Genomic DNA, 27,171 nt, shown 5'->3' on the forward strand with positions numbered 1-27,171 from the left:
TTTAACAATTACTATAAGGTGATGTGAACAGTTAAATATTATAGACAGCCCTTCAAAACTCAGAAACCAAGCATTTCCGGAACCATGTTGATATAAAATATTTTTATTGTCTACAAATGAGGAACTCATTCCTGAAGTTATGCTGTGTATTTTTGAGACACCCTGTATATATATATATATATATATATATATATATATATATATATATATATATATATATATATATATACACCACTTACTGCAGCTGAAAAAATAGATGGTATATGGATAGTTTTTTTGCTTTTTATGATTTGAGGAATGAATAGGAATATGGGACGCACAGAGGTCCCTATGGACTGGAGATGTGTGAATGTATATCCTCAATTCACAAAGGGGGATTGAAAGGGAGAATACATGAGTAATTACAGCCCTGTTAGCTTAACTTTTGTTCCAGGGAAAATAATGGAATTACTAGTTAAAGAAGTAATGCAGGACCATCTAGACAGGAATGCAATCATGTTGCAGTCACAGCCTGTATTTGTTAAGCGATGATCTTGTCTGAAAAATCTGATTGGATACTATGATGCAGTAATAAAGGAATTGGATGCAAAAATAATTTTGATATCATATACTTGGATTTCAGGAAAACTTTTGATATTGTTGCATATAAAAGACTGTACAAATTGGGGCAGTGTAGCATTAAGGGCATAGATAAAGGGATGGGCAAGTTGGAGAATATAGAGTGGTTATTAATGGATACTGCTCTTTAGTTATTGGTGGAGTTTCCCCCCCCCCCAAGATTCAGTGCTGGACACATTGTTGTTTTCAATATTTATTAATGATATTACAGTATTTATTAGTGATAATCACAGAAGTGTAACTTCTGTAATCTCAGGTTTACAATTAATTAATCTCCAGCTCCTTTCTATGTGTCAAATTGCAGTGATATGTGGATGAAGGTATTTTTAATTCACGCTGATGAAAATCCACCTGATTTTGAGAACCATTTTCATCTGACTTGATGGAAGAAACACTAGATACTTTTGTCAAACAACCTTTGCTGAAGGTTGCTGCCTAATTCTGCCACAGAGAGAAGAAATCCCATAAAAGAAAGCTCAAAATTGAACTCTGCCATCCCAGTCCAGATTGACCCAATCCTGTAACTGTAAACATGAAATAACTTTGGAAAGAATAGTGAACATTTCCATGGAAATTAATTAAAAATGTTCTTAACAGAGATCTTTATCTGACTAGAGACACTGTTAGTAGAGACACATGATATAGTACATTTCACCAAAAAACATATTTGAATGGTGCACTTTAACTGCATGTATAGCATATGTTAAATTTTTAAATGCATTAAATACGGTATATAAAGCTGAAAACATTTCACTAAAAATATAAAATAAATGAGGCATAAATAAAATAATAATTTAATAAATAATTACTATATCTGTTGGCTTATAAGACGCTGTGATGTGGAAGACACACCCTAATTTTGGAATGGTAAATTTAAGAAAAATAACTTTTGAAATTTAAAATTCAATAAAAGTAAAACCCAAAAGCCAATAAAGAAAGGCATAAGATTCTTATTATTGTAGTATTATTCAACTTCAGATTCATTACTGACTTGATCATCATTATCCTCAACATCATCATAATCATCATTATCCTCTTCACTAGTATCACTGTCACTCTCATGCAATAAATGATCTTCAGTGCCATCCATTGCATTACTTATACCTGGTAATTATGAAAAGTGTACTAACATATAGTAGTTAACTATCTGTTAACTCTCAGTTTTGCGTATGTGCTGTATTGCCACTTTCGGCTTCTAAGATGCAGGACAATTTAAGATATTTTATAAGGGGGAAAAAAAAAAGCATGCTGACAAATACAGTAAACCCATTTACCACATGTGAGAATTGCTACAGACTGAAATAGGCAATATTGAAGAATTGCTAACTGCAACCTGCATAAAAATACAAATTCCAACTAAATAATGAAGGCGCCTCCGTAGCCAGGTGGGAAGGAGCAGCAGTGCGTAGCACACGCTTCTTGATTAGACCGGGGTTCGAGCCCATCACCACCAAATACAGAGGATGCGGAAAGGTCAAGGGAATGACCACCACATATTCCCAGAGCAATATGGCCTTAGTTGCTAATGCTCCTAAAAAAAAAACGAAACCAAAACAAAAACTAAATAATGAGGTCATCCTGAACCTACCACCAATGCAGATAGCATTATCTGCAGGATACCATGCTGCTGTGGTTCCCTGGTTCAGGCTTATGTTTTTTATTTTTTTTTTATTTAGTTTGCATTACGCAGGTAGTTGAAAGCAGGGGCACCTGTCTGCACTAGTTACTAGTTGCTGTTTGCAGAAATTTTCATTTGAAACTATTTATTTGTATCCAATTTCTTTCAAAATGGCGATGCTTTATAAAGTAATATGAAAGTTTGTAAGATTGAGATATCAGTTTGTAAACTGCATGCCTAATGTCAAAAATTTTTATTCATAAGATCAAAAGTTTGCAAACCAGGGCTATGATAGCAAGAACTACATAAATCAGAGGATTGTTCAAATTATCAATTATTTAATTTTTATTGTCATTAAGCCTGGTTTTAAGCCATTCCATTTATATTAGTCACCGCCTTTACTTGTTGAGCCCATATTATTTAATTTGCAGTTATTTTTATTTTTTTTTTTTTTTTGTCGAGAAGCTGCTTTCAGGCTTTACATTTTTCTTAAAATAGCTAAATTTTGTAGAGGTTCTGAATTCAGGAGCAGGGTTTGCAACCAGCACAGTTTTGCATAATTCGAAATTAAATAAAAATAAATAAATTTTCTGTTTATACTCCGGGACGACCAAACGGTCAGAGGAGTTCACAAGATAGACAGATTACAAGAAACAGCACAGTATTCAGCAGTCATGGGCTTGAACCCCGGTTACTCAAGGCACGTGTACTTATGCACCCGCGCGCCTGACCACTAGGCTACGGTGGCCTTCATTTCTTCATTACTTTATTCTTTGCTAAATTCTACCTTTCTGTTTCCTTGTACAATTAAGAAAATCTAGAGGAGGGGATGGGAAATTCCTTCCAGCTATCACTGTTTCAATTTTAGCCTTATGTTTGAACTAAGACAATAATTCCAATGAAATTATTGCCTCAGGTAGGTTGGCTAATATTATAAATAAGCGTTTTCAGTATGTCAGTTTTATTATATTTAACTGCATGTATTAATTGTTAAATGCATTAAATACAGTACATAACAGCTGAAACATTTCACTAAAAATATAAAATAAATATGGTATGAGTGAACATCATACTGAAAAGCATGTATCAGGTTTCATGGTTCTGCAAGTTTTTCACTCAATGGGAATAACACTGTTAACTTGTAAAGTTGAATGTTTTACATCCCTTTTGGTATGTCCCTTATAGCATACTTAAAGAAAGACTGGCAACCATACGACGAGGACTACATATTAAAAATTAGTAAGGCATATTAACTGATTAAAGCTAATTAAATGCCTACAATAAGATATTGAAAATAAGTTAGTAAATATGAATAAAGCAGTCTCACCTTCCATTGTGATGAAGAATGTTTTCAGCAACACATCCCATTGCAGGTTGTGGCTGAACATAAAGTGCCTCCACATTTATGGGTGGACCTGTACTACTCGTGTTACAATGATCTGGAGTTTTTCCATCTGTTAAAACATAACAAGGATGGCAAATTTTATTCATCATGAGATTTGTCAGGAATGAGTTTTATCATCACAAAATTTTAAAAACTTTCCAGCAATGCATACAAGTTTCAAAATTCATATAAAAATTAGAAGACATAATTCTGCTTGTTGTACAATGAGCTAAATATCAGATAACTTCAAGTCAAGTCGCTGTAAGTATCTAAGAAAGTACCTTCAATTAATAACAACAGTCAAAGATTTGATAATTTAAAAGGAAAGTAACTATGTTAGTTAATTATGTTATCTTAATCCTGAATCGAACCACTCAAATATTACAGAACGTCACAATTTGGGGGAGGGGGGACAGCTAATTTCATAACAAAGTTAGAAAATAAGCATTGTTTACCAAATGTAAGTGAAATACTGAAGTAGAGGAAATGTAGGAGAAGGAGTACTCACAATCAGATCCTTGAGGCTGTTGCAGACATTCTCTCAAAGATGCCAGACAAGCTATGCTTGCTCCCTGGGAGTCTAAAATGCTGATGGAACTAATATTCAGGTGACTTGAGTGTCACCCGAATATCAGAACTACTTGGACCTGAATCGGAGTCCATGTAATGTGTATGGGGGGGAAGGCATCGTCAAGGCCACGTTATGTTAAGGATCTGGGTATGTTCTTACCATATGTTTGCCATATCCAAAAATTTCGTTACTTCATACAGCATGTCTCCCCCCACACACTTTTTCTTACTACTGAATACACCATGAATTGTCAAACTAATAGAGCAAACTTATCTGTGAAAAGAACTAAACCTCCTAAACACTTCCTAGTTCATTTCACAAATATACGTGGTCTCAGTTCTAATGTCAATGATGTCTATTTCCAAACCCCATGTACTTTTTCTGACAGAATCTCAGTTATTGGTTGACTCAACTACTGCTCATCTCAGTTGTCCAAATTATTTGCTGTATGATTCCTTTCACCTCAAAGGTGGTACTTGTGCATATGTCCGTTCTGATATTCTCTGTCAGAGATGTGGTAATTTGGAATCTCCTCTTTTCGATCTTCTCTGGCTTAAAATCTCTCTACCTCATTCTGTCAAATTCATCTGTTGTCTCTACCATTCTCCCAAATCCAATAATCACTTGGAACTGTTTGACTTCCTCTCTTTGCAACTTGACTGTCTCCAGTCCAACTTTCCTAACAGTGTGGTAATTTTCCTTGGTGATTTTAATGTTCACAGCTCCAGCTGGATCCCATTTTCTAGTTGCACAGACCCAGCTAGTTGTGATGCCGAGGCTTTTGCAATTACTAACGACCTTGCACAGATTGTTCATTTACTTACCAGAATACCGGACAATCCTAACTATACAGCCAACTCCCTGATCTTTTTCTCACAAACAACCTTTCTAAGTACACAGTCAAAGTGAGTGGTCCATTAGGTACCTCAGATCACAACTTGGTGATTGTCTCTTCTCCAATGGAGCCTTTATCTCAAGGCTATTCCCAACCTCATGTTGTTTGGTATTACAAGAATGCAAAATGGGATGACCTGTGAGATTTCTTTTCTTCTTTTCCTTGGTAGGACTACTGTTTCAAAACTCCTGATGTCAATGTTTGCTCAGATTGTGTCAATGAAATTATTCTTGCAGGAATGGAATCCTCTATTCCAAACACCACCTTAAAATCTCATCCTTTATCTAAACCTTGGTTTTCCAATAAATGTGCTAAGGCTGCTCAAGAAAAGAATGTTGCATATCGTAATTTGTTTGTTTCCCATTCTTCAGTTTCATTTTCTGCCTACACCAGAGCTCGCAACAATTGTAAAGCAGTATTAATCAGTCCAAACTAGATTTTGAACAGGCTAAGAGTAGAAAACTTGCTTCTTGCCATAATGGTAGCCAAGCATTCTGGTCTCTTGCCAAAGCTGTTGGCCACAACTTTTGTCCATCTCTGCTCTCACCTCTATCAAAACCAGATGGTTCTATTGTCACTTCAGCCAAGGATAAAGCTGACCTGCGCATCCTGATTTTCTTCCAAATAGTGTATTAAGGATCTTGGTAAAACACCTGCCACCCACCATTCTCAGCATGCTCCATTCAATGCCTCCTGTGGTCTGCCATCAAAAGGATGTCAAAAGGATTTTGACCAATCTTGATGCTAAGAAAGCTCCAGGTCCTGATGGTATTTCTCCACTTGTTCTCAAAACCTGCACTCCTGAACTTACTCCTGTTTTTTGCCACCTTTTTTCACTTTCTTATCCCAAAGGTGTTTTTCCTTCTGCTTGGAAATTTGCTCATATCCAGCCAATTCTGAAAAAGGGTGACAAATCCTTCCCATTCAGTTATTGTCCCATTACAATTACTGCTACTCTTTCTAAAGTAATGGAAAAATCAATTAACTACCAACTCTTAAACTATCTAGAAACCTTCCGTCTAATCAACAATCGCCAGTATGGATTCCGTCAGTGTCGATCCACTGGTGATATTCTGGCTTATGTTACCCATTTATGGACAAATCCAATGGAAAAGTTTGGTGAAACACAAGCAATTGCTTTTTTACATCTCAAAGGCTTTCAATCGTCTTTGGCATAAATGTCTTCTAAACACGCTTCCATCTTATGGTTTGCCAACTGTTTTTTGAAATTGGTTATCCAGTTTTCTCTTTGACCACTCAATGAGGGTGATGGTAGATGGCTCTATCTTCCAACTTCTCCACTAATGCTGGTGTCCCCAAGGTTCAGTTCTTTCCCTCACTGGTTTCCTCTTTTTTTATTAATGACCTTCTTCCATTGACTGGAAATCCTCTCCAAGTTTTGGTGATGATAGCACATTGCATTCCACTTTCCAGTTTGAGAAACCTCGCCCTGCTCAATCAACTTCAACTTCTCGAATATCCACTACCAATTTCTTAAATGTCAATCTCCAGATAATTCTCCAGTGTGGCAAAGATAACTTAGTTGATTTCAATCCTTCTAAAACTCAGTCCTGTCTTATATCTCGCAAAAAGGATTTTTTCTGCTCCTATGCTTATCTTTGGTGACACTCTGATTTCTAGGCAAAATGATATATCTCTTTTGGGGATTACCCTGACTTCTAATCTTTCTTGGCACTTTACAAATATTGCTTCCTCTGCATCTAAAAAACTTCGTTTTCTCTTTCGTTCTCAGTGTTACTTCTCTTCCAAACAGCTGTTCACTCTGTACAAACCACAAATCCACCCTAGCATGGAATATTGTTCCCACATCCGGGGCGGTGCCCCCAAAACCTCTCTCAGGCTTCTCGATTCCATCCAGAAGAGGGCAGTTAGGTTAATTAATGACTCATCTCTAACAGAGTCTCTTCACTTTCTGTCTCATAGACGTACTATTTCTGCTGCATACCTTTTCTACAGATGGGCACTGTTGTTCTGAATTGGCTTCTATAATTCCTACTCTCTCTTTCAAAACCGTCCAAACATGTGCCACTAACATTCATTTACTGTCCAACTTACCAAATACGGAGGATGCAGAAAAGTCAGGGAATGACCACCGCATATCCCCGGAGCAATATGGCCTTAGTTGCTAATGCTCCTAAAAACCAAATAACAATAACAAAAATAACTGTCCCACTTCAAACTTACAGAACCAACTTTTCATCTTCCTCGTTTATTCATTCAACTGCCGTTTTCTAGAACAACCTTCCTTCTATGTATTTCCTGAAAATTGCAGTGTACAGAAATTCAAGTCTAATGTCAACAAATAACTTTTTTTGTCTTCTCAACCTCCAACCCATGCATGGTACTAAGTACTATAGGTTCTAATACCTCTTGTGTTTGGGATTTTCATAAAAAAATAATAATAAATATTAGTCCTATTATAACAGGATCCTGCATATTAGTCATCAGTTGTCATCTATGTGCATTTGAAGCTAGTTGAGTGCTTTATTTTTTTTTTCTTTAAGAGAATTTACTTTTTTTTGATAATTAATAAGAAAAAGCAACACCACTATGTTTGTGTGAATTCACTGGACAGTTTTTATTAGGTGTGTAGATAGTTTTACACAAAGATTGCAATTCTGGTGTATAACAAAAACAGTTGGTTTTTATCTATACTTTGCAAAATCAAGGAGAGAAGTTGGGCACCTGCATGTATGCTGAACCTCACTGAATGAAAAAACAGAAGTATCACTGTTCTAATCGTAACCATCCATAATGGATGGTTACGATTAGAACAGTGAATGGTGTGCTTCTTTCTAACGTAGACACCTATTTTTCTTTGAGAATCAGCAAAAATGAAATAAAACATTGAAATATTCCATTTGCTGTATCACATGGAGAATGTCTTCCTAATCACAGACTAACTAACTGGAAAGAGTTTAATTCCAATGAAGAAAAGGACTCAATGGAAGATTCAAGTTACATTCCAAAGAATAACAAAGAACTACAACTAATTTAAAAAAAAAAAGTGAGTTTAATGATTCCACAAGTAGCACATAAATCTATAAATGCAACAGAAGAACTTCTGTGATCACTATTGCAAGAGAGGAATTTGCTATCTGAAAGTAAAAGAATTTCCATATATAAAAAGAGAAAGAAATGTCTCCAGGACTATTATAGAAAAAGAAACATTAGTACAAAACAAATGTAGCAAATAAATACTACAATTAGGGTTATGCTTGGATTTGCTGAGTACCAAAATATCCTAATATTCATAATAAAAATAAAAATAACAGAGTAATATTCATCCTCTATCCAACCCATGAAAGCATGAGTGTCACTTATGTAAAACAGAAACCTAAAACATTTATTTAATACCTATGGCCCATTCTCTGAATTAAACGACACTTACAACAGTAATTACACGCAATCACACAGAAGGAACATCACTGGGAGTTAAGATGATTTTAACCATTTAAACCCTGCAGTGCTTGTAAGGAATCAGATAGGTCCCTCTTGAAATTAACTATTATGCATTAATTGTTGGTGCAATGCTAAGGACTGAAACTTTCAGAACCGTCCTAAATATAGCAGTGAAACTTTTATTTGAGCAGTTTTAAACTTGAACAACTGTTTATTTGGCATTAAGTGTAAAGGACCCAACAGGAAAATGCAACTATTTATTATTTTTGCTTTCTACTTCAATGTGTCAGTTTTGGTTTCAGTACCATGTAAACAATATGTTGATGAAACCAAAACTAGTATACTGGTTGACTTAGTTGCCACATCTGCTATAGAAATTAGATACCCTTCTTCTTAGTTATTATTAGTTTTTATCTGCTTATTTCTTAATTTTTTTTCTGTGTTTTTTTCTGTTTATTCCTTAATTGCTTTTCACTATTTAAAGGAAAACCTTCCAAAATTCAAAGATGGAACCTTTGTTGAATAAAAATTAAGAGAAATATACCAACTGTGTGGTACTACACTAAGGGCAGTGGAGAATGAAAAAGACCTGGGAGTAATTGTCCAGTCAGATATGAAGTTTTCTGAGCAGTGCAGACAGGCTGCCAGAGCTGGTCATAGGGTATTTTCAATGATATACAGGCAATCCCCCATATATATCACGGTACTTCTACAACACTGTTTTTAGCATTAGCATTAGTAGAGGCATATGATGCAAGAAAGCAAGCTTATTCAGCATTAGCCAAAAAAAAAAAAAAAAAAACACCACTCCCATTTCACTCCTCCGTTCGCTCGAAATACCTGTCCAGTTGAGCCTTAAATTTGTTTAGTCTATCAACTTCAACAACAAGTGATGGAAGTTGGTTCCACCAACCAACCACCCGCTGGCCAAAGGCAAATTTCCGCACATCTATCCGACATCCGTCCTTCCTCAATTTGAATTTATGCCCTCTGAGCTGATTATTCTGAGCAAGATGAAGAATCCCATTGGCATTGAGCATGCTCAAACCATTCAAAGTCTTATACACCTCTATCAGATCACCTCGCCGGTGCCTAGTCTCCAGACTCTGTAATTTGCAAAACTTAAACAAAAACTTTGCCTTTCTTTGTAAGAGCAACCCTTTGTTCCATTCACTAATCTTGTTGCCCTTCTCTGTACCCGTTCCAGCAGCTCTACATCCTTCTTGAAATGAGGCCTCCAGACCTGTATACAGTACTCAAGATGTGGCCTAACCATTGCCTTATACAAGGAAATAATCACCTCCTTATCCCTGCTAGAAAAATTCCTGTATATCATTGACAAGACACCATGAGCTACTCTTGCAGCTCGTCTGCACTGCTCAGAGAACTTCATATCTGCCTGCACAATTACCCCCAGGTCCTTTTCATTCTCCACCACTATCAGTGTAGTACCGCAGAGTTGATACGTTGCTCTGGGGTTACTGTTTCCCATATGTAGTACTTTACATTTGTCAATGTTAAACTTCATTTGCCACCTCTCAGCCCATCTGTTCAACCTTTCCAGATCCTGTTGCAGCAGCATAGCGCCACACTTTCAACAGGTCTGGAGGCCTCATTTTAGGAAGGATGTAAATTTGCTTGAGCGTGTACAGAGAAGGGCAACAAGATTGGTGAGGGGAATGAAGGGATCCTCTTACCAAGAGAGGCTTAAGTTCTGCAAATTGCAGTGGCTGGAGACTAGGCAATCTGATTGAAGTGTATAAAGCTTTGAATGGTTTGAGTATGCTCAATTCTGATGGGATTGTTCCACTTCTTCAGATTACGAACCTAAGGGGGCATAAATTCAAATTGAGGAAGGACAGACGTAGAATAGATGTGTGGAAATTTGCCTTTAGGTGGTTAATTGCTGGTAAAAACTTCTATCTGTCATTGTGGAAGTTGATAGGTTAAATAAATTTAAGGGGGAACTGGACAAACGTTTAGAGGGAATTGTTTTGTAAATTTTTTTTTTTTTTTTTTTGGCTGATGCTGCATAAGCTCATACACTTGCTTTCTTGCATCACATGCCACTACTACTACTACTACTACTATTAATTTTTTCTCTGGTTCACTTAAGTCACATTTATAAATAACAGAAAATTTTATAATATTACAAAGTATTACACTTCCCCACCTGGCTACTTCATAATGCCACCGGGATGGCAAAATTTTCTGGAGAGAACACTGGTATATAAGTTTTAGTTAAGTAGTGTCTTTATATGTTACCAAAAGAAAAAGCTAAGATTTGTTAACTTGTGTAATTAAAGGATAACATAGTAACATAAGCTAAAAAAAATATTCTAAAAATAAATAAGCTAATTACCACTTCCAACAAGTAAAGTGATCTTATTTGCCAGAGGAATGCGGGAGAATGAAGTAAGGGCACCATACTCTTGACGCACCCAATTTAACAATCTTCTTAAGGATAACTGTTCTTTCCTTTGAATATCAATTCGCCAAGGAAGACTAGGAATGAGATGAGAAGGACTGGTTACCTAAGGAAGAAATAATGTGTAAATTAAGTGATAATTTATTTTTTTTATATGCTATATTCATTTAATTGGTTGTAATAATTAATCTATTACTGTTTTAAAATTTCTATCTAAAACTGATGTGTTTCTGGCTTATTAAATCTACAATAAGCTCATTTTTCATTGATTCAATTTCACTAAATCCATCCATTTGCAAACTGCTTTTGTTAAAGTTAACAGATTCAGAGTCCAATACAAATCAATTACTTATATAATGCAGCTGCATCATAAGGAAGATATATTATGTTAAGAAAATTTATTTTTAAATACTACTACATTATTAAATTAAAGACTTAATTGACTACATTTTTTAAATTTGTTTATTCAAACACAGGGCAAACTCAATTACACTGTATGGAATATTATTATTATTAGCAATAGGATGCAAGCATGCCTGAAGCTTATGCCGCACCAGCCAAAAAAACAATCCCGAGTTATCCAGAGAAAGAGAGAGAGAAGAGAAGAATGATGATATCCAGCTAAGGGCCCCGGGTGTGCCAAGCCCATACTAGATGTGAGCCCATGGGGGTGTATGGTAAAGTACTGTATACACAATTAGAGTTAAATGTTGTGTTTTGTTGTCCTCGCCTTTTCCCATTATTATACGGGGTCAGCGTTTTTATTGTTTTGGCATGCAATTTTTACGGCCAGATGCCCTTCCTGATGCCAACCCTCACCTTTTTTCGGGCTGAGGACATGCGGTGGTCATTCCCTGACCTTCCACATCCTCCATATTTGGTAGTCACAGGCTCGAACCCTGGTTGATGAATTTGAGGTATTTCTCAAAGCATCAAAGGCGGATATTGTTGGGATATCAGAGACGTGGTGTCACACAGATATAAGGAATGCAGAACTGGAATTTGGAGAGTACAACGTCTACAGAAAGGATAGACAGGAGGGGAAAGGAGGAGGGGTTATGCTATTACTTAAGAAACACATAAAATCCAAGGAAGTGAAGACAGTCAACATCGCTGGACAGTGCAGTGTCGAGTCAGTTTGGTTTGACATAAGCATTGGGAGATCAAAATTGAGAGTAGGAGTGTGCTATAGGCCTAATGACTCTGATGAGTATAATAAGAAACTGTACAGGGAAATAGAGTGGGCCAGTAAATCAGAGAGTCTTATAATGGGGGATTTTAATTTCCCAGATATTGACTGGAATTTGTGCGTTGGTCACTCACACACTAGCTAGGCTTTCGTGGATTTATTGGATGATTGTTTTCTACATCAGCATGCGGGAGGCAACTAGAGGGAGTAATACTCTTGATATGATAATCAGTAGTGATTCTTCGTGCATTAAGAATCTGATAAATAAACCACTAGGTGGCAGTGATCACAGTGTGCTGAAGTGGGATTTACTCAAAGAGGTAACTACTATTAGGGGTAAAGGGAAGGGTTATTGCTTTCGTAAAGGTGACTACGATGGACTGAGACAGTATTTCAATTCTATACAGTGGGACCAACTGAAGATGTTACCAACAGCAAATTCAAAATGGGAAGCATTCAAAGAACTTACCTTGGAAGCTACAAGGCTTTACATACCAATTAAGAAATATTGTTCAAGGTTTTAGGCCTAAATGGATGTCAGATGAACTAATGAGACATATGACAGACAAGAAAAATGCATGGGATACATATAAATTAACACATGACACAGATGCCTATGATAGATACAAGTTTATCTGTAACCAAGTTACAAAGGAGATTAGGCAGGCAAAGGCAGATTACGAGAAATCTTTGGCAAGGGATGCAAAGAAAAACAGCAAAGAATTCCTTACTTATGCAAACTCTAGAAGAAAAGGAATGAATCAGATTGGTCCACTTGATATCAATGGGTCAACTGTTGAAGATCCTGCTCAGGTAGCTAACAAACTAAATGAATATTTTGCATCGACATTCACACCAGAGAAGTTATTCAGCGAGAGGGAATGCTAGAGGTGTATTCAACTGGCAGTAAGCTAGAGAATCTTGAATAACTGAGAGTAAAGTGGAGGAGAAAGTGTTGAAGATAAACACAAGAAAGGCACCTGAGGTGGATGGGATCTATCCAGTTATATTAAAGGAGGCAGCAAAGGAAGTAAGCAATCAGTTAGCCATAATTATGAGAGCTTCCTTGGACTCAGGGGAGGTACCCACAGACTGGAGATGTGCAAATGTGACCCCATTTCACAAAGGAGGATCAATGGCCGACACAAGTAATTATAGACCTGTGAGTTTAACTTCTGTTCCAGGAAAATTAATGGAGGCACTGGTTAAAGAAGCACTGCAGGATCATCTAGACAAGACTTCAGTTATAGCTCGGACACAGCATGGTTTTGTTAAGGGGAAGTCTTGCCTGACCAATTTGATTGGATACTATGATGCAGTCACAAAAGAACTGGATGCAGGGAATAACTTTGATATTATATACTTGGATCTTAGAAAGGCTTTTGATACTGTTGCACATGGAAGACTGCTGCACAAATTGGAGCAGTGTGGCATTGGAGGCAAATTGCTGCTATGGATAAAGGGGTGGTTGAGGGTGAGAAGACAGAGAGTGGTAATCAATGGACACTGCTCATCGTGGACTAATGTTATTAGTGGAGTCCCTCAGGGTTCAGTGTTGAGTCCATTATTGTTTTTTGTATTTATAAATGATACTGATGATGGTATATCAAGCTTAATGTCCAAGTTTGCAGATGATACAAAGGTTGGCAGGGTTGTCAAGGACACTACTGATACTATGCTGCTGCAACGATCAGGAAAGGTTGAGCAGCTGGGCTGAGAGTGGCAAATGAAGTTTAACATTGACAAATGTAAAGTTCTACCTATAGGAAACAGCAACCCCAGAGCAATGTATCAACTCTGTGGTAGAGAATGAAAAGGACCTGAGAATAATTGTGCAGGCAGATATGAAGTTCTCTGAGCAGTGCAGACGGGCTGCAAGAGTAGCTCATGGTGTCTTGTCAATGATATACAGGAATGTTTCTAGCAGGGATAAGGAGGTGATTATTCCCTTGTATAAGGCAATGGTCAGGCCACACCTTGAGTACTGTATACAGGTCTGGAGGCCTCATTTCAAGAAGGATGTAGAGCTGCTGGATCGGGTACAGAGAAGGGCAACAAGATTAGTGAATGGAAAAAAGGGGTACTCTTACGAAGAAAGGCTTAAGTTTTGCATATTACAGTGTCTGGAGACTAGGCACCAGCGAGGTGATCTTATAGAGGTGTATAAAGCCTTGAATGGTTTGAGCATGTTCAATGCTGATGGGATTCTTCCTCTTGCTCAGAATAATCACCTGAGAGGGCATAAATTCAGATTGAGGAAAGACAGATGTAGGACAGACGTGCGGAAATTTGCCTTTAGCCAGCGGATAGTTGGTTGGTGGAACAGACTTCCATCCCTTGTCGTGGAAGTTGATAGCCTAAATAAATTTAAGGCTCAGCTGGACAGGTATTTCGAATGAACGGAGGGGTGAAGTGGAAGTGGGTTTTTTTTTTTCTTTTTTGGCTGATGCCTCTACTAATGCTAAAAGTGTGTGCTATGCACTACTGCTCCTGCCCACGGACACAATTATAGTTAAATCAGAAAGTTAAATAGTAGAAATAAAACTAATTATACCACAGAACTAAATAAGCAAATAAATGCTACTTTGTGGTTATAACTGGCAAGCTACAATTTTGGTACCTCACTTCAAAGACACCCAACATTCCAATTAAAATTTTAAAAAATAATAAATATATAAAATTATTTTCTAATTTATTCATATTATAAAGTTTATTCATTTATTTTTATGACTTAATTTTAATTTGAACATGGGGTATCTTGGAGATCAAATAGCAAAACTATTTTTAAGTATATAACCTTAATGTTTCATTTATTTGTTGCATTTAGTTATGCAAGTCCCCCCCCCCTATTTTATTTCTACAGTGGTCTTGGTGCATAACAACGTTTGTCTAAGTGGTAAAATTACAGAAATATAAAATTGCTAAAAAATATTTCGAAAATTTATATAATTTGACAAGTGAAGCCTGAAAAGATAAAGAGCATAATTTTTTTTGCCAAAAGCTGATAAAAACAAAATAAATGTTTTGATCTTAATCTATTAGATTATTATTTAGAAAAGGTATACAGTACATGAAAGCTATTATACCATGTTTACAAGTTTACTGATTTCTGGCCTTTCAGCGGAAGGAAGTGTGTGGGGGGGGGAGGAATAATAATTCTGATAAAAACTCAACGCCCTCTCAGCTTTTCAAACATAACTTTTTTTTTAATATGAAACTTGAGTGTGTTGTCAAGTGAAACATAAAATAGCTAGCGACATGCAATTCAAGAATTCCGTACCGATTAAATAAACGATATACAGAGTGAATTAGTGCTTTCCAATATCAACAAAATAACTATTATTTCTCTCTGCTTTCACTCATTGTAGCTTCGGTGGTCAGCAAGATCCGTACATTCCTCGAAGGTAATGGTATGAACCAATGTAACCTTATACTCTGTGAGGAGAATACTGCTTTTCGCTACCACAATAATTTCTTCAGCGGCTACGCGAACACGGCAATAATGAGAATCGGCAATTGCAGGGAGAGAGATGAACACTATCGATTATTTCATTATCTCGCCATAACCCCACATTTTGGAATGTGGCGTGCATTCAGGGTAAGGCTTTATTGCCGCCAGGGGAGTCATTTTCACATCAATCCAGGATCATTTTTCTGCAAAATATGCCTCCTACGTAGAGCGGGAGAATGCAATTTATTTTCGATATTATAATGATTCTAGGTGAAGTGAAAATCTTATTCTCAACGTCTGAACTGGAGATTTTATGAAATGTTATACAATGCTAAGCTATCTGCACCTAGAATTTGCTTTGAATCGGTAAAAACTTGTGCATGGTGGAACTCCGAGCTATCTAGGCTATTTCATATAAAGCAGAAAAAAATACAGGTTCTTCAAGAAATCACACTTAGATTTATGTTTATAAATCTTATAAACTAGCGAGATTGAATTCAATAGCTTAAAGAAGTCAGAAGTTGAAAAGGTGAGATTAAAAATGAAGTTTAGAAAAAGAATTTGGTCGAAACCTAAATTCAACCTTCTTATATTTGAACGAATGGCTTAATCACGCGTCTCGCTTTGACTGCAGCCCCAAAATCTCATTCTTTGACAAAAAAAATCCTCTTCCAATTAGTTCCTTAAATTCTTTCCACTTTTCCAGCCAATATATGAAAAAAAGTGATAAACGCTCTTTCATACAACTGCACCTCTGCTCATGATGAATTCCATTCTCTATTGCTAAAATTGCTAGCGTTTAGATTATTGATTTCCATACGTTCCGCCTTCGTTCTAACTTCTTTTCTGTCGAATGGTCTTAAAAAGAATTTTGTCCATACGCGCTCCCGATATATATCAGTTGGTTTAATTTAATTCTGGACTAAGGTTGTATACGTAGATATTTTGATTCAAGGAAATTATTAACATCTACCGAATTGTAGTAAAAATTTATTTCCAGCTGAAGTTTCGACTTCTCTTTTTGAACAGATGTTTTGTTATTTGGACATAAACAAATAATCATAATAATATTTATTATGATTACTTCAAAAATAAAATAAAGAGAGCTTTGTTACTGTAGTGGAATATATATATCGATTAAAATTTAAAAAATTTACATTATGTTTCAGGTAACATGTTATGGTCATGCGCTATGCAGCCACTGATGCTTGTCATTTTTTCCCTTTATTTTATTTTATTTTATTTTATTTAATATGGTTGCAGCGAATGTAGTTGCTAGGCACTGATCATACTGCCATCTATAGATTGGTTGATTTTATATTTTACAAGGAAAGTTCTAAAAAGATTTGTATTCATCTAGAAGTACACTGCTCGACAAAATTAACAGAACACGCAGAAAAATTGTACAACTCGTGCAGCTTGCGACGAAGCGGGACAAAATTCGACAAAATTATGGTGCACCATAGACTAACGATGAAATGCAGAGAGAGCGAGAAACTTCGGACAGGTATAAGGGACATTTATAATGATTATATAAAAATTACCAAAAAGGTCACATTATAGAAGTCAATACAAGGTGCTCGAAAATATGGTCACATGACATCAGTACAGCGTATGATGACCCTCCAACGGCTAAATAGGCTTGACAGCGGTGAACCATGCTCAATATAAGGGTGCCTATAAGATCCTGTGGCAGCAAATCCCATTCTTTCACGGGCACAGACTTTAGTCACCAAGTGACCGACCGAGGAGTTGGCTGTCGGCGTGCAATGCTCGCCCAAGGGTGTCCCACACATATCCAATCGGATTTAAGTCTGGTGATCATGTTGGCCACGGCAGTCGTTGGATATATTCAGTTTCAATATATTCCTCCACCACTTGAGTTCTATAAGCAGTGGCGTTGCCATGCATGAAAAGAAAATCTGGGCCAACCGCACCCCTAAAAAGTCGCACATAGGGTTCGAGGATTCGTTCTCCGTACCGCAGTGTTTTTACGATACCCCTATCAAACACATAGAGGGGTGCGACAGTTGGTCATTATTTCGTCCAAACGAGAGCACAGTCTCACCGGAAATGTCCCTTTCTCTGATATTGGAAGGATGGTAATGCATTCCGGGTTTTCTCCAGATAAAATAACGTCTAGAATCTGTTTGTAGGCTAAAACGGGATTCAGAAAACAGAAGTGTGCCCCCTTTGTTAGGGCTCCAAGTCACATGCTCATGACACCAGTTTTTACGAGCTCTGTGGTGGTTTGGAGTTAATGGGATGTATGTAGACATGCATAGTACCTTATGTACGGTGGCTCCATAGCGTTAGTTCAACTCCATTCAGGTACTTGTGAAGATACAGAAACTGTGTGTGTGTGTGTGTGTGTGTGTTGTTTAGTTCTTTCTGGCCTCTGTCACCAGGAAAGCGATCAACTGGAAAGCCTGCCCAATGGTCATTTACACCATGGGGAGGTGGGCCACAAAAAATTATATCTCTAACCACCAAGAGTTGGGCCCTAGAATCTTTGTCTGTCCTAAGAAGTAAAAGAACCACAACCCAACTGGAGAAAGGGCTATACCAGTGGTGCCATATCCACAGCTGCCCAAATTGGGGTACCACCAAAAAATAAATAAAAAACATGAAGTGTAAAAGTTCCTCAAAGGATACGTAAAATGAGCTATTCGTGTCCTAAATTAGAACAATCATGAAATACTCATACTATTAAAAAAAAAATTCTGGTACGTTGCTAGTGAAACTCCCGATTTCATATTCTCGCTAATAGGAGAGACAAGGATAAACGGAACCCTTGGTCTTATGAAGTTTTCTTCGACAGTGTACAAATTACCTGCCGAGTTGATCAAAGCAGAGTTTGGGCTAGTCCAAAGCAGAAATGGATATTATTATTAAGTGTCACTTCTGCCTAATCACCGACCAGATTGTAATAGGGATATACTGTAATTTAATATACAAAAAATATCCTAAAAGATCAATTATAGTCTGGTCGACGATTAGATAGAAGTATGATAAAAGAGTCATGTCCCCAGAAGATTCATTGAACAACTATTATTATGTATTATTACTTTCTCATTACGTGGTTTTTCCACCTCGTGACGAGTACTGGTACCAAATGCATAGAGTGGTTAGTTGTGTTTGGTTACTGTTATTATTATTACTGTTGATCGAAGTACACCGACTATCTTACAGATGTTCAGGATTGCGGCTTTCTGGAGTTCCATGTAAGTATTCTCTGGGAGGCCTATTGCTGCTAGGTTCTTGTGAAGGCTGTTTGGCACCATGCTGGTGGTGGAGACGGTGATCGGGACGGTTATTACTTGTTACATATGCCATATTTCTTTGACTTCCTGCCCTCAGGTCCGTGTACTTCCTAATCTTTTCTGTAGGTTATCTGGAGGTTGCAAGTGTTGGGCACCACCATGTCGATCAGATAACTTGTGAGTAAAGGTCTATAGTACGTCCTGGGATTCGTACTTGTAATACGGTACACTTTCTTTGATCAACTGTTTAGTCGTGTCTATATGAGTATACTCCGTCCAGGTGATCACCCTGCGTCCCACAGTGATGTGTTGGATTGTTTCTGGGGCCAGGTGGCATTGTCGACACGACTTTATCTGCCAATGACATGTTAATACGATACACACACGATTAAGCATACGTTAGAAAATAGAAGAACACAGGTTAGTTACAATAAAAGAATTCTATAGACGGTTGATGGTTATTCCTTAACTACCCTCTTCTCTCTCATGCTGTATATCTTTCGCCCACCCAATTCGTAGTACTGACTGCTTAAGTAAGCAGTTTATTTCTTAAACCAAAAGTTTATTGACATGATTGTGTGGCTTTGTAACACAAATGTCTCGCGCGATAGCTAGAGAAATGCTCTCTATTAGGTTTGTGTGTTAAGCGCCAATGCAAACCTTTTTCGTATTTATGGCTGAGACATCAACTTAAAAAGGGGGAGGGGGGGGAGAGATATCCCAATCGGTAACTGCGTATACTGTATTTCCATAAAATACTATTAATAAAATCTGGTGTTATGCTGCTGAAATCTCCCTACAATCCGTATGCGCTGTTTAAAGTACCAGAGTATGAACAAAAATTTTATAATTGGAAGTCTTACGAGAACAAAAACTAAAAATGTGGCGGGTAGCAGAAAAAGAACCTAAACAATCTACAGGTTGTGAAACAGAAATCTAATTCAATGAACTTCGAAATGGTTTAAACTTGATTCCCATTTTACAGCCGTCCTCCCCCCACCCCCAGACACCAGGTGGAAAAAGACTTCAGTGCGTGTCTAGTCGATGACGTGAGGAATTTTTATGGGCCTTTTTCACAAAGTGGCTGAATTAGTCGAGGGCAGCATGGTTTTCTCCTGGAAACTTGGATTTTTTCCAGCAAACAGAAAACGACCACAGAACACACGCAATTACCCCCGATCAACACCAGCGTGCTGTCACTAATGCCATCCTACAAGCAGCGGACCAGTCGATCCGGAGAAGGGCCCCCCGGCCAGGCGCTGTGCCGTGGTGGTCGCAGGAACTTGACCTACTTAGGAGAGATATGAACAGGAAAAGACGTGCCTTCCAAAGAGCCAGACGGTCCTGGCCTCCTCCTGAGGGTGAACCCCTCAAACAACAATACAGGGAGGCCAGGAATAACTACACTGCGATGATCAGGCAGCGGAAGAAACTGTCCTGGGAGCATCTGGTTTCCACAGTCGGCAATACAGACCCAAGGAGCATCATCTATAGAATAACCACAAACAAGTTACCAAGGGGAGAGGTCACGCCCTCCACCATCACCCCACAAGGCACCATGACAAAAAACTGGCACGACACCGTCAACAACATTCTCAATGCCACCTTCAAACCCATCGAAGAGGACAACACACCTCAACAGCATCAGCTGTGCCACGCCAACAAAACCTACCAATCGGCCCGAGTGGAACAACCATTCACTCTGCAAGATTTACAAACTGCCATACAAAAAATAAAAAACAAAAGAACCCCAGGACTGGACATGCTTGAACCAGAACTGGTAAAAAAGGTGGCCGAGTATGTCCCGAACTTGCTGTTAGACTTATATAACCACTGTCTTCGTCAGGGCTAGTTCCCCTCGGACTGGAAGGTAGCCAGCATAAAATTAATCATAAAAAACCCATCAAAGCAGCAACATATACCGGAGTCCTACCGACCTATATCCCTCCTGTCTGTACTCAGCAAAGTCCTGGAACAACTTCTTAGACAGAGGCTTGAAGTACATTACACCGCAGCAAATTTAACAACAGACAAACAATTCGGATTCAAAACGGGGAAATCCACTCTGGATGCACTAGAATATATCATGAATGCCGCGTCAAACTGCCAACGAAAGTACCTTCTCCTCATCTCTGTGGACTTTGCAGGGGCGTTCGACGCCCTCTGGTGGCAGAGCATCCTCGCAAGACTAAGAGCTGCCAACCTGCCATCAAACCTATATGGATGCATTCAGAGCTACCTGAACAATTGGAAGGTCCTAGTGCAGGCTCCTACTGCAAGGTTGAACGTCAGGTATACAGGGGCTGCCCTCAGGGCTCTGTACTGGGTCCCCTCCTTTGGAACTACGTGCTGGATGAGTTCCTCTCCCTGGAACTGGGGGGGGGGTGTGCAAGCGCTCGCATACGCAGATGACCTCTCCCTAATCCTCTCTGCTGATTCAAGAGCACAACTGGAAACGCTTGCCAACTCAGCACTTTCTACACTAAGAGAGTGGACCGAAACTCATCACCTTAATATCTCTGCCACCAAAACCCAATCTATCCTACTAAAGGGATATCTAACTCCTACCAGACCACCGCAGATAAAAATCTACAACCGAATGATCAAGTTGGCCACAGAACTCAAGTACCTAGGAGTGATCCTGGACCGAAATTTATCATTTACACCCCACTTAAAATACATCCAGAAGAAAATGAAAAACTATGCTGCCATGCTTGCCAGGATTACCCGCCGCGACTGGGGGCTGAAAAGAAGAATCCTTGCAATACTTTACAAAGCAGCCATCATCCCTGCGATTGCATATGCTTCTGGTGTCTGGCACCATAAGGCCTCTACGGCGGTAAATCGTCGGCTACTCAACATCATTCACCGACCGATTTTATTAACCCTCACCAGAGCGTGCCGCACTGTATCTACTCATGCGCTGCAAGTACTCACTGGGACCCTCCCTCTTGATCTTGAAGTGATTCGCCTAGGCATGTTACAGCAGCTTAGACGCGGAAATCCAACTACCTTCCAGGATCACACCACAGACCCAACTGCAAATCGGACAGTGGAGAAGAAAAGACTCCAGATCTATTTGCGATCGATATGGCAGCAGCGCTGGACGACCTCCACAAAAGGGGAAGTCACGCGGAGGTTCCTCCCCGATCTACAACAAATATACCCACAGTATCCAGTATGGCTTTGCCCTGGATTGTACAGCACGTATCTCCTAACAGGACATGGAGCGATCCGCCACAAATTACACCTTCTCGGACTCGAAAACAACCCAATGTGTGCATGTGGCTCTGTGGAGACCTGGGGACACCAGACGTATGACTGCGAATTTTATGAAGATCTTCGTGTTGAATTAATCATCCAAGTGCGCCTTAATCCCAAAAACCAGGAACACTACTTACTGGAAGATGAAGCCTCATATATAGCGTTCACCAAGTTTGCCCAGAACCTGTATGCTAGACGCTTGACCATTCCTCTGCCTGCAAACTTCGAATAGATGTGTCAAACAAAGCTTCTCAGAGACCCCCAAAGAGATGTCAGGTTTGAATGCTTGATCCTTCATGCAAGACAAAACTGGAACTCTTATGAGAAGTGAGAAAACTCCACTTCCCAGAACATTGACTACCGAACAGTCCCATGAATGACTCCCAACTGTGACATTTTGCACAACCTGTTCAGCCAAACCAACATTGGATCGCCTCTGCTGGGCCTCAAGTTTTTCTGGATGGTGCAGACCTGACCCTGCGGTCTGGTTTGCTCCCACCCATGCACACAGGCCACATTGGCAACCTGAGCCAGCTCTCTTGTCTGGCTCACTGTCTCACCTCTTCCTGGCAGGTGGGGAGGGGACAGTGCCACTCTATTTCTTCCCTATGGTGGGGCATGGGCATGCCCCACTGTAAACTGGAGTTGCCTTCCCTTTCGGCTCCATATTTCTGTCTATTTCCCCCCCCCCCACAGTCTTCAGCCTTCACCCCACTCTATCTGATAGCAACGTGAACACGCCCCACACAATCTAAAATCACCAATCTAAATTAATTTTGCCCAACATTTTGGACTTCTAGCGCTCCCCGCGACGCGTACGCGATTTTTTTTTTTTTTTTTTAAGGTCCTAGCCACTGAAATCTTAGGAAATTAGGTGGCAGGATCTGCCAGAGTGAACTATATACTAGTGAGTACCTGGTCTGCCTCCACGGGGCTAAAGTGGGACAACGTCGGGCCTCAGTAGGGGTCTGGCGGCTAAATGACCAGATGAACAACGGTACAAGGCATCAAATATATACAAAGTCCATACACTTTTAAATCTCTGGCTTTTCCAGTCAACTGGTTCACCCACAATGTAAACTACGCGGAGATGGGGGAAACCCATGGTGCCGCTTGACCCTAAATACACTTTACACTTTACGTAGAACAATATGGTCTTAGTTGCTGATTCTCCTAAAACCCTACTACAACATCCTATTTTACATATAATCGGTTAACTTCTAGTTAATTTACTAATATAAAAGAAATCTTGCTTCGCCTCTCACCCCAAAATGGCAAGAATATAAAATACACGCAATTGACAAAAACGTTTTATCTTCATTTTCTGAAATTTTGCCCATACAGTATTTCGAGTGGACGAAAATTAAAGTTTCTTTGTGAAAAATCTGTTTATTTTCGCCCAAGAGGTTTGCTAGTTCAAGAAGAAAATGTTTACATTTATGAATCAGGGGCAGACAGTTGGAGTTAAAAGCTTCACTCGTGTTAGTGAAGTGTCAAAACTTTTTACTTCCTCATTAACAAAACAGAATAGAAAATAAGTCACGGCATAATACAGGTATTCAAAAAAAAAAATGGTGTTTTGAACATGTCAGAGTTAAACGGAGAAAGCAGTCCAAAATATTATATTTTCGCATAGAAAACCACAGCGATAGAAGCTGAAATATTTATTTCTCTTTTGGCACGAGCATCAGAAAAGGACAACAGAGGTGTATTGATGGAGGAAACAGGGAGGGACAGTTAACCCTGGGCACAACTGTGTGGGTGACGCAAAATTACAAAAATAAATAAATCTTTTGGCTGAAGAATACTACTACACGAAACGTTGGAGGGGGGGAAACACTTGATGACTTGGAAACATTCGAACACAACTTTCAGCACAGATCCTGCAATGTTCGAGTTAATCAGAATAAGGTTTTACGTTATTATCACTTAAGGAAGTGGAATTTCGAAAATGGCCAATGAGGTACAGAATTTAGTTAAGTTCCAAAAGAAACTTATTGCATCGCTTTTAATATTATCATTAACTCTGAGAGGGATAGAAAAAGGAAGAATACGCCTAGCGTATAATTTAAAGCAGAGTATAAATTCTACAATTTTTCAAAGAGCCTAAGCTACGTTTTACTGAACATTACAAATTTAAGTGACTTAACAACCAGCAGAAAGAAATAAAACAGAAAATTAAGCTAGAAGCTTGAGTTCCGTTAATACCCAAACAAGTTAACGACTTTCATAAATGTCTATAATTCAAATCCACTTAAGTTTTTCGCTGAAGCTCAATATCGAAGAAACATATTAAACTCTCCCTCTCTCTCTCTCTCTCTCTCTCTCTCTCTCTCTGGAGAATTTAATATACGATGAGAATTAGCGTAATGAAGGATTTCAATCATTCAATAAATTGGTGAACAAAGCAAGGAGTTGAATTGAACAACCTCTTCAGAGATAAGTCTATTGCACTGACTGCTTAATGTTACATACAAATTTTGTATTACTCATAGCTTTATACCATGGCAAACATATTAAAATTTTCTGAGGCTACAAAAAATTGCGAATCATTGTGAAATTTAGTTTATCCACTCCCTGATTTATTCAGACGACGAATCATTAAAACTGTCAATTAGATTAGATGGTAATAATTATCGTTATTAGTAGCTCAAGTGAGCAAATGAAATCTTTTTTTTTTTTTTTTTTTGTTTCCATAAATCCTTTAATTCAATGATATCGAGAACTATGCTAGCGCTCACTTTTGATAAAACTTAGTCTGTAATAAATGCTGCAATACACATTTTTCAAAAAAGAAAACAAAAAACAAAAAACAAAACACATTCACCCATTCTTCATAAAAAGCCAACTCAATGTTTCATGAAAATATCGCCCTTGTGGATAGCACAGTTTGGTATAATCACAGTTCTCCTCACTAAGATGGAAAAGACCTGAATTCGAATCTCGTCAATGACGAGAGGAATTTATGGATCTTTTCACAACGTGGATGAGTTAGTCGGTCTCAGACATGGCTTTTTCTTCGCGGAAACTCAGGTTTTTTGGTCCAGCAAATAGCAAATCGACAACAAAACACACGCAGTTTACAGACGGCAATATGGCTTAAGTTCCTGATGTGCCTAAAACAGCCAACCAACTAACAATGAAAATTATGAAAGCATTGGGATAGTGATCCATATATACTTAGTGTCCACTTTATTAGGTACACCTACATAATAGGTGTCCCGTTAGTCCTCGGTCCAGTCTGGACTTGACAGTGTTGTGGCATGGACTCAACGAATGCATTCCACTGGGATGATGCTGGTTCATGCTGATTCACCTGCTTTTCACAGCTGTGAATCTATTTTAAAGGGTTTGTTCCATCTCATCCAAAAGGTACTAATTGGAAACTGAGGAAGCCACCGAAGCAGACTAAATTCAATCTCATGTTTCAGGAATCAATTCTGTACAATTTTGGACTTTTGAGAAGGAACATTATCCTATTGGAAGAACCCATGGCATCCAAATATTGCTCCACTTGTATCTAGGAGCCAATATGCTCCACAAAAACATTCCCCACACCATTGTACCAGCCCCATCAGCCTGCATTGCCGACACCAGGGTCCATAAACTCATGCTATTTTCGCTATATTTCGTGCTAATGGAAGCACCAAACTGTTCCAAGCAAGAATAAAGTATACTACCATCAAAAAGTATGCGGGCACACATTGGTTTCACATTTAAGTTAAACCGACGTGTATTGGATAATATTTTACTTTTTTTTTTCCCCTGATTACATGCATGCATTTAGAACTACTACAAGAATGTTTTAGAATACTCTAACATCCTCGAACGTTTGAGCTATTGCTGTTTAATGTATAACAATTTCTGTTGCAACTTTCTTGATTAGTTTTTGGATGTCAAACGAAAGATTTAATTAAAAATGCATCGCGAATAATTTAACTAGAAATTTTGTTTCATGATTACTTTTATTGTTGTAAAACACATGAGTGATTAAGAATTTAAATTAAATTTGTAAAGGTGATGTTTTATTTCAGGAAATAAATTAACCAGCCTTAGCGAATGTAGCAGTTCCTAAAAAACAACAAAATAATAAACTCTAGATGCTCTGCTCAGCTTTAAGAAACACCACGCCATTTCGTAACACATTAACGAAATTACTATCCATCGATTTTTGTTAAATTTTCAAGTAATTAGAATTGTATGCTAAATCTTTGTTTCGTGTTCCGTTTAACTCAAACAGTAAGGAATAAACTTTAAGCATATTTTTTCATACCAAATTTAAAAGGCTAAAAGGTAAGGTAAACTTCATGAGATCTATCTTTTGCGTAGGGTTTTATATTTCTGTCTTCAGTTTATTGTCTTATTAATAACCCCGGGGGCTCACATCTGGTGAGTATGGGCTTGGCACACCCAGGGTCCTGAGCTGGATATCATCATTCTTCTCTTTCCTGGTGATTCCCTTCTACTTTTGACTCTCTCTCTCTCTCTCTCTCTCTCTCTCTCTCTCTCACTCAGGGTTACTCGGGAACTTTTTTTTTTTTTTTTTTTCCTGGTGCAGCATAAGCCTCAGGCTTCCTTGCATCATATGGATATTAATAATAATAATAATAATAATACCTCAGAAATTCATTTGATTCATCTTCTTGGGACTACTAATACACCTCAATCTCGCCTGTTTATAAGGCGTTTCTCGTAAGGACAACTCTGGCAATTTTTTTAGAAATAGCTTGCTGTCTCGATATTATTTAAATTCATTACCAACCTTTCAATACCAGTTTTATTTCAGTATTAGTAAAGCCAAATGATGCACGAAAGCGGGTCTTTTGACACATCTGCTAAGCCGTCGTGGGTAGCACAGTTGGTAGAATCACTATCCTCCCCAAACCGGGTGCAAAAGAGTTGGAGTTTGAGTCCCGTCGATGACGAGAAGAATTTTTATGAGCCTTTTTCACAACGTGGCCGAGTTAGACGGTCTCAGTTGAGGGTAGTTTCTCCCGGAAACTTGGATTTTTCATCCAGCAAACAGAAAATTCATTTTTGCTTTTCAACTGTATCAGACTTACCGCC

The 27,171-nt window shown here is 38.4% G+C and overlaps 1 protein-coding gene across 1 annotated transcript in view; it reads right to left on the minus strand.

Annotated features, from left to right (window-relative positions):
* LOC150087761 (transforming growth factor beta receptor type 3-like) overlaps nt 1–27,171 on the minus strand; it is a 371,467-nt gene that overhangs the window by 106,168 nt on the left and 238,128 nt on the right. Inside the window, exons 5-6 of the mRNA XM_090369867.1 lie at nt 10,872–11,043; nt 3,564–3,690 (exon numbers count right to left, since the gene is read on the minus strand). Of these exons, the coding sequence (XP_090225993.1) occupies nt 3,564–3,690; nt 10,872–11,043 (299 nt within the window). The remainder of the gene's footprint in view (nt 1–3,563; nt 3,691–10,871; nt 11,044–27,171) is intronic.

This window comes from Mastigoproctus giganteus, chromosome 3 (assembly GCF_048544385.1).
Source record: "Mastigoproctus giganteus isolate SK-2022 chromosome 3, ASM4854438v1, whole genome shotgun sequence".
NCBI lineage: Eukaryota > Metazoa > Arthropoda > Arachnida > Uropygi > Thelyphonidae > Mastigoproctus > Mastigoproctus giganteus.